This window comes from Hypomesus nipponensis, chromosome 4 (assembly GCF_054491055.1).
Source record: "Hypomesus nipponensis isolate SF chromosome 4, ASM5449105v1, whole genome shotgun sequence".
In the NCBI taxonomy this organism is placed as follows: domain Eukaryota; kingdom Metazoa; phylum Chordata; class Actinopteri; order Osmeriformes; family Osmeridae; genus Hypomesus; species Hypomesus nipponensis.
This window is the reverse complement of record NC_140364.1, coordinates 3,352,799-3,361,446: the sequence shown is the minus strand read 5'-3', so window position 1 is coordinate 3,361,446 and position 8,648 is coordinate 3,352,799. Positions and strand designations below refer to the sequence as shown.

Below are 8,648 nucleotides of genomic sequence, written 5' to 3'. Positions count from 1 at the left end.
GTGTGGAGAGAGGACAGTTCCACCCCCCCCCCCCTCCTCTAACTGTCACTTAATTAGCTCAGAGATCAGTAATGAAAAGTGATCCTCAAATAACAGAGATCTGCTTTCCTCAGAGGCACACACACACAAGCTACTCACACAAACACGGACACACACACACACACAACCACTTTCCTCAGGGCTCTCACAGGGAACAGATTGAATTATTGAGCATGCTGAAGGCAGAGCTTTGTAGCTGTGTACTCATCAGGGCCCAGATGATTAAACTTCCACCTCTTACTTCCTCGACCCAGGAAGTCAGCTAGCTTGAACATCTTTAAGACTGAGACAACAGCTTAATCACAACAAGGAAGTTCAAATTTCATTGGACCAGCGGTAACTCATCACTACAGCAACCGAACCCTAAATGAACTCAAAGCTAGCTAACTTTCTCTCCTTACAACAAACAAAATATGTGAATAATCTTTTTACTTTATTTTTTATTTTACTTAGCATTGACTTAATTATTACAAATCTTTTTAATCTAGTGAAATTCTACACAATGGCAACCAACTGTGTTGACATTAATCCTCTTAGAGGATACATTTAGCTCATCTTGCCCTCTACCATAATGCCTTCAGTTTGACAAAGCTGGACCCGAGCTGGTGTCCATGAGCAATCCACAAAGGCTCATGGGTAATCAACAGACATGCTCATGCTTTATACATTGATTCTGGGGACAGGTATAGCACATCAGATCAAAGGGTTGCAGGTTCAAATCCCCCCATACATTGTTTTGGACAAAGGTTTCTGTCAAACGAACATATCATTCTCCCACCAGCTTGTTGTAGAACCCAGGAAGTGACACACAGACATAGCGATGTCGTAGAGCTCAAGATGGGATGTTCTGTAGTCGTGAGGATGAAACCGAGGTCTGATAGGGCCGACGATCTGACCTGTCTACTAATAACCTGCTATGATCTGTCTGCAGACAGTCACAGCTAAACCTGTTAGAGCTCTGGCCGCCTGCCTCTCTCTAGAGGCTCCTTAATCTCTCTCTTTCTCTCCATCTCTCTCACCCGCTCTTTCTCCATCTCCCTCTCTCTCTCTCTCTCTCCCTCTCTCTCTCTCTCTCTCTCTCTCTCTCTCTCTCTCTCTCTCTCTCTCTCTCTCTCTCTCTCTCTCTCTCTTCCTCTCCATCTCTCTCTTGCTTGGTTGGTGATTGTGTAGTCTCATTAGTGGCTGTCCTCAAGTCTGTTCGCATTCAGTCAAGAAGAGCCAGTGAGGCTTACTAACGTCTACCTGCCTGCCTGCCTGCCTGCCTGCCTGCCTGCCTGCCTGCCTGCCTGCCTGCCTGCCTGCCTGCCTGCCTGCCTGCCTGCCTGCCTGCCTGCCTGCCTGCCTGCCTGCCTGCCTGCTTGTCTGCCTGGTTGTCTGTCTGTCTCCTCCCCTTTTGTCTGCTTGATAAAATACGCCCCTCTCATGTCCCAGAATGCAGCCGGGTATGTTGCCAGGTTGTGGTGGTACAATGACTCAGCACACAGAACGAATCACCATGTTGTTTTTGTTTCTGTTGCTGTTTGGATTCATTGACTGGGGATGGTTGTAGTTTGGTTATTTTGAGGTTATGCTGTGTTTTTGCTCTAGTTGTTTTGGTCTGGCACCTACATGAGAATGACGTGTGTGTGTGTGTGGAAGCAGGAGATAGAGTATCAGAACCTTGATTGAGGAGGGAAACCTGTCTTATATCCTCTCTCCGTCACACTGGACACAGCATACATGTTTAATAGATCAGCTCCGATACACTTACACTGGCCTCCACCCACATCCTCACCACCCACATCCTCACCACCCACATCCTCACCACCCACATCCTCACCTGTCCTCTTCATCTTCCCACCACACCCTGCCCACTAAAATAGCAGTTTACCCGAACACACCCTTGTTCCCTTTTTCCTCTCCCCTCCAGCCGTCCCTCCCTGAGCCCCCCTTCATGCCCCACCACCTTCCTCTCTCTCTCTCTTTTCCTTCCTTCCTCCCTCCATCCCCTCCTCCTCTCCCTCCTTCTCTACAGTGGACAACAGTATTAATTATTGAGTCCAGGGCAGCTTAGTTCCTCACCAGTCTTACTAAAGACTAGTGTCTACTGGTCCTACTTCCCCTCTCTCCTCTCCTCTCACTCCCTCTCCCCCCTCTCTATCGCCTCTCTCTGTCTCCGCCCTCTTTCTGCTCTCTCTCTCTCCCTTCACTCTCCCATCTTCTATGTCGCTCTCTTTTCCCTCTGTCCCATTGTCTCTCCCTCCTTCTCTCTCCCCTTTCCCTCCCCTCTCTCACCCTCCGTCTCTCTTTCCCTCTCCTCAGTCTAACTGACAGGGCGGCTCAGCGAGCCGGACAGAGATAGGTGCCACCCCCCCTTCCTCCCCCCAACATACACAATTGGTGTGGGTCATGTTCATCTGACACCCTGTTGTGGCCTGCCTCACCTTACAGTGTGTGTGTGTGTGTGTGTGTGTGTGTGTATGTGTGTGTGTGTGTTATTTCCCCTCAGGTTCATCTCTGAAGCAGATTGAGGCCAGAAACCCAGACTTAAAGACCACTAGTGAATGACGACTAGTTAAAGACTACTAGTTAATTACTTCTATTTAAAGACTACTGGTTAAAGCGTGCCACTTAAAGACTAGTAGTTAAAGACTGCTAGTCAAGTGCTGTTGGTAACCACTACCTGACTGGCCCAGCTCCCAGACCAGCTGCACCATGTTCAGCACTAAACGGTGAGTCCAACATCTGTACTACTTCAATCAGCCTGACAGTCATGCTAACAGTCAGTCTGCCAGTCATGCTAACAGTCAGTCAGACAGTCATGCTAACAGTCAGTCAGACAGTCATGCAAACAGTCAGTCAGCCAGTCATGTAAACAATCAACCTGTCATGTAAACAATCAACCTGTCATGTATACAATCAGCCAGCAAGCCAGCCATCCAGCCAGCCAGCCAGCCAGCTATGTAAACAGTCAGTTACATAATCAGCCCGCAAGTCAGAGCAGGGAGGTTGTCTGTGATTGGCTCAGAGAGGCCTAGTCTGGCTCTTTTATTTTCACCCCAAACACACACACACACATATACATCCACCCAAACACACGTACACTCACACACACATGTACACACACTCATGGACACACATGCACAGCAGTGAATGGCAACATGAACTGATCTAAAACTAGATGAACAGACTGTTCTTCATGTCTGGTGTTTTGGATTAGACATTATTGTTGTTTTTGTTTACTCTGCTTAGATTATATCAATTCCTGTGGTGGTGTCAGAGAACCTACTGTATCAACACTGATAGACCTACCACTATATCATCAATAGATTGTGAGAAGATAGATATCTGTAGTCATGAGAAAAACAACCCTACTGTAGCATACTGTAGGAGCTGTGATACTAATAATAGAGACGGGTTGTATTCTGTTTGATTTGACGAATTGTACAAGTGTTTATGTCTCTCTGGGTCTTTGTCTTTTGCTATCAATACTTTGATGTTAAAATTGTGTGTGTGTGTATGTGTGTGTGTGTGTGTGTGTGTATCGGGGAAGGTTGGTGAATACATTGAATTTCACTGTCATCACTCTGTCTATCACGGTATGTTCAGAGTGGTATGTACTCTGATTGCAGAGTGAATAGTCTCACCATAGTTATGTCATCATTAATTGAATCATAATTTATTATTCATCTTGGACATTTTTGCTGCTCCGTGGAGGTTAACTGTACGACGCTGTAGCATACAAGAGACAAGTGAGAGAATAATTGAGAGAGAGGGAGCAAGAGGGAGAGAAGTAGAGAGAGCAGGGAGAGAGAGGGAGAGAGAGGGAGCAAGAGGGAGAGAAGTAGAGAGAGCAGGGAGAGAGAGGGAGAGAGAGGGAGAGAAGTAGAGAGAGCAGGGAGAGAGAGGGAGAGAGAGGGAGCAAGAGGGAGAGAAGTAGAGAGAGCAGGGAGAGAGAGGGAGAGAGAGGGAGATAGAGGGAGCAAGAGGGAGAGAAGTAGAGAGAGCAGGGAGAGAGAGGGAGAGAGAGGGAGAGAGAGGGAGCAAGAGGGAGAGAAGTAGAGAGAGCAGGGAGAGAGAGGGAGAGAGAGGGAGTAAGAGGGAGAGAAGTAGAGAGAGCAGGGAGAGAGAGGGAGAGAGAGGGAGAGAGAGGGAGCAAGAGGGAAAGAAGTAGAGAGAGCAGGGAGAGAGAGGGAGAGAGAGGGAGATAGAGGGAGCAAGAGGGAGAGAAGTAGAGAGAGCAGGGAGAGAGAGGGAGAGAGAGGGAGAGAGAGGGAGCAAGAGGGAGAGAAGTAGAGAGAGCAGGGAGAGAGAGGGAGAGAGAGGGAGTAAGAGGGAGAGAAGTAGAGAGAGCAGGGAGAGAGAGGGAGAGAGAGGGAGAGAGAGGGAGCAAGAGGGAGAGAAGTAGAGAGAGCAGGGAGAGAGAGGGAGAGAGAGGGAGTAAGAGGGAGAGAAGTAGAGAGAGCTGGGAGAGAGAGGGAGAGAGAGGGAGTAAGAGGGAGAGAAGTAGAGAGAGCAGGGAGAGAGAGGGAGAGAGAGGGAGTAAGAGGGAGAGAAGTAGAGAGAGCAGGGAGAGAGAGGGAGAGAGAGGGAGTAAGAGGGAGTAAGAGGGAGAGAAGTAGAGAGAGCAGGGAGAGAGAGGGAGAGAGAGGGAGTAAGAGGGAGAGAAGTAGAGAGAGCAGGGAGAGAGAAGGAGAGAGAGGGAGTAAGAGGGAGAGAAGTAGAGAGAGCAGGGAGAGAGAGGGAGAGAGAGGGAGTAAGAGGGAGAGAAGTAGAGAGAGCAGGGAGAGAGAGGGAGAGAGAGGGAGAGAAGTAGAGAGAGCAGGGAGAGAGAGGGAGAGAGAGGGAGCAAGAGGGAGAGAAGTAGAGAGAGCAGGGAGAGAGAGGGAGAGAGAGGGAGCAAGAGGGAGAGAAGTAGAGAGAGCAGGGAGAGAGAGGGAGAGAGATGAAGGAAGATAGACTCACTATGTTACTACGTTACTACCACTCACTATCACTCGGGAGTAAGAGAAAGGGTGGGAGAGAGACATGGAGAAAGAGGAGAAAGAGATTGGAGAAAGAAAGAGAGAGAGAAAAACACAGACACATCATTTACTACCATCCACTATGAATCCATCTGTGAAAAGCAGTAAACAGATGTGCTTCTGGCTGTGTTGACTAGAGGCTAGCCTCTATGTAGCCTAGCCAGACCTGCCTAAACAGATGGGAGAAAGGGAGGAGGGAGAGAAGAGGGAGGCTGAGGGAGGGAGGGATGGACTGATGGATGGAGTGGGAGGGAGGGGCAGGGACACGTGCACAAAGTGCCAGGACTCTTCCAAGCACAGGACCTGAGCGCCAGCCATACTGTGTGTGCATACACATTCTTCCTGTTGTTCTGCCCACTTCACTGGAACAGACAAGACAGCACCAACTTTGTATGGCTGTTTGTGTGTGTCAGTGTAAATGTGTGAGTTAGTGTTTGAGTGTGTGTGTGTGCATCCAGGCAACCAGCTGGTTGTTGTAAAATGGAGAACTGCTCCGTTCACTTACTGATTTATGAGCCTTTATGAGCGGTTAGTTAACAATTAAAATATTACTCAAACACACACACATACAGACCCATTCTGGATTGCTCCTTGTCTCTTGTAACCGATCATCTCTATCTCACACCTCCTTTCTTTCTTTCTTTCTTTCTTTATCCAACTACCAACCAACTATCTATCTATCTATTTATCTATCTATCTATCTATCTATCTATCTATCTCTCTCTCTCTCTCTCTCTCTCTCTCTCTCTCTCTCTCTCTCTCTCTCTCTCTCTCTCTCTCTCTCTGTCTCTCTCTCTCTCTCTCTCTCTCTCTCTCTCTCTCTCTCTCTCTGTCTCTCTCTCTCTCTCTCTCTCTCTCTCTCTCTCTCTCTCTGTCTCTCTCTCTCTCTCTCTCTCTGTCTCTCTCTCTCTCTCTCTCTCTCTCTCTCTCTCTCTCTCTCTCTCTCTCTCTCTCTCTCTCTCTCTCTCTCCAGGTTAAAGAAGAAGTCTCAGTCGGTGGATATCCCATGTGAGGGGTACCTCGGGTCACTGGCCCCCTCCTCGCCCCTCGTCCGCTTCCTGCCCCAGGCCGTCGCCAGGGCAACCTGCGGCGCCACGCCCGAGGCGAACCACACCACCAATCCAAAGCCCCGCAGCAACCCACGCCGCGGCGAGCTCAAGCGAGGCAACACTATTGGTGAGGAGCGGGGCACCTTAACCCTGTCCTGGGGAGGGTTGGGGTTACGTGTACACAGTCCCAAAATGAGAGGAGTGTAGAGTTCCCTGTGTGCACATCTGGGTTTGAAAACACACACACACACTGACACACCCAAACCAGTCTGCCCAGCAGGGAGTGAACCTGGGTCTCCTCCTACTACCAAGCCTTCCCATTAGACCAAGGGACCATCCCTTTGGCCTGAGGGGAAGTCAAGGCTGTGTGTGTGGCCGGCATAGGGCCTCTGTAGCGTCCTAGTAGAACACAGCCACACACACACACACACACTCTCATTCTCTCTGTCCCTCTCTGTCCCTCTCTCTCCCACCCTCTCTCTCTCTCTCTCTCTCTCTCTCTCTCTCTCTCTCTCTCTCTATCCTTCCCAAGAGGAAGAGAGAGGGAGAGAGAGAGGGAGGGAGAAAGAGAGAGGCTGACAGGCGTTTAGAGAGGAGACAGGGGGGGGGGAATCCAAGGTGGATCAGAACGACATGGCATCTCTAGATGACAGGAAGTTCAATCATCTGGTCTTGGGTGGCCTTGGAAGAGCAGCAGGAAGTGACACGAGCAGACAACAGGAACTAATGTACTGACACTCAGCGGGAACCTTCTCACTCTGTCTTCTCTCCCTCTCCTCTCTCTCTCTTCTCTTCTCTCCCTCTCTCTCTATCTCACTCTTCCCATTTCATACTCTTTCTCTTTTAATGATGTCTCATGATTCTCTCTCTCTTTCTTCCCCTCTCTCTCCTTCTCCCCCTCTCCATTTTTTTCTTCCTCAATCCATCATCTTCTCTTGCTCTCCTTCAATTCCGCTGTATATGGTTTTAGTTAGAACCTCTCCTAGAGTTCCACCTGGAGAACCCTTCATTAACCGTTCTTGGTAGAACCTTACTCCTGGTCCTGCTTTCTGTGGAGACATGAAAGTGACATCATAGCGCTGCTGACCTTGTGACCTTTGCCATGGGCCGAAAGGTCGCCATCATGTTCAATCAGTCTTTACCTTTTGATATCATTACCCAGAGTCCTTTGCAGTCAGACTTCCTCTCATCTCTGGACCATCATAGTCATCCCTGGCACGTTGCTGGACAACACTGTATCTATGGAGACAGTAGTGGAGGAAGGCCATTGGTTGAGGCAGTGTTAGAAAATGTTAGACCTCCTCACTGGAATGTAACACATTCACACACGCACACACAGACTGGGCTGACTGTCTGTTTGATGTCATGCTGGGAAAGGGCAGCGGTTCGCATTTACCTCGGCTGTACTACCAACACCTGCCAGCAGAGGGAGGTCAGCCATGTTACAGTAATGTGGATTCAGGGACCAATGTTTTGTTCTCTATAGTGTCTTACTGACTGTGTGACACGTGTGTCAATGTAGTTTAATAAATGGAAGGGGGGGGGGGTGAGATTTGCCTGAAGATGCCATCTCTACTGTACTCCTCTCTACTCAACTCTGCTCTACTCAACTCTACTGTTCTCTGCACCTTACACCCCTCCAGACAGAGTCTGCAGGGGTCTCCCTTTCTCCACTCTCTCTCTCTACTCCCTCTTGCTCTCTTTTTCTCCCTCCCTCCATCTTACTCTCTCTTTCTCCCTCCACTTTCTCTATCTTTCTCACTTCCTCTCTCCCTCCGTCCCTCTCTCCACTTCCTTCTCTCATCCCCTCTCTACATCTCTATCTCTTCTCTCTATCTCTCTGCTCTCACTTACTTGCAGTTTCCCGCTTCTCTTTAGCACAGTAATTCGGGCCTGGTCAAACCTTTTGGTTTGACATACTAAACTGTTGGCTCCTTTAATTCCCAAACTAACCAACTCGACCTTGGTTTTTGGCCCATGTGCGGTCTTGTGACAGCAAACTGAAACTAGCAACAACAAAAAAACACACAAAAAAAACACTTTCTCCAGTTCTCGTTTGGCAGCTGTCGTAGTGTTGTGCAAATATTGCACTGTCTCACGGTCTAGTAGGACGTCTACAGTATTCATTTGGCTGACGCTTGTATCCAAATGGGGCCAGGGACGTCCACGGACAGCGCACGCAACGTAACACAAAAAACATTTATTGCACAAGTTTTTCTCTGAACATGGATTATATTTTGTCAATCACGGGGAAGAGCACGCGCCTGACCAGCGGGAGCGAAGGGTCCTCTTCCAACACGAACAGTCCTGTCTCCCCCACGAGAGAGATAGTTTTCATAAACTCTCATGCGGGAGATCTCAAATACAACTCCGGGCTGCTCAGCAGAGTCGTGCGTCACCGCTCCCCAGGTTGGTCAGGTGCTTTGTTGCCGCTTCAATCTTGTGCGCCGCGCCTTGCAGCCAGGCGCTCTTTTAGTTGACGGACTGACAGGGCAGACAGTCCTTCCAGAACATTTACCGGTTTATCGTCACTGTGTTTAAGAGTAATAATTCGGTG

The 8,648-nt window shown here is 49.1% G+C and overlaps 1 protein-coding gene across 1 annotated transcript in view; it reads left to right on the top strand.

Moving 5' to 3' along the window:
- Window positions 1–2,733: 2,733 nt before the first annotated feature.
- The window catches only part of LOC146295050 (oxidation resistance protein 1-like), a 30,315-nt gene continuing 24,400 nt past the window's right edge, over window positions 2,734–8,648 (top strand). The window contains exons 1-2 of the mRNA XM_084695900.1: window positions 2,734–2,750; window positions 6,016–6,218. Coding sequence (XP_084552026.1) covers window positions 2,734–2,750; window positions 6,016–6,218 — 220 coding nt within the window. The remainder of the gene's footprint in view (window positions 2,751–6,015; window positions 6,219–8,648) is intronic.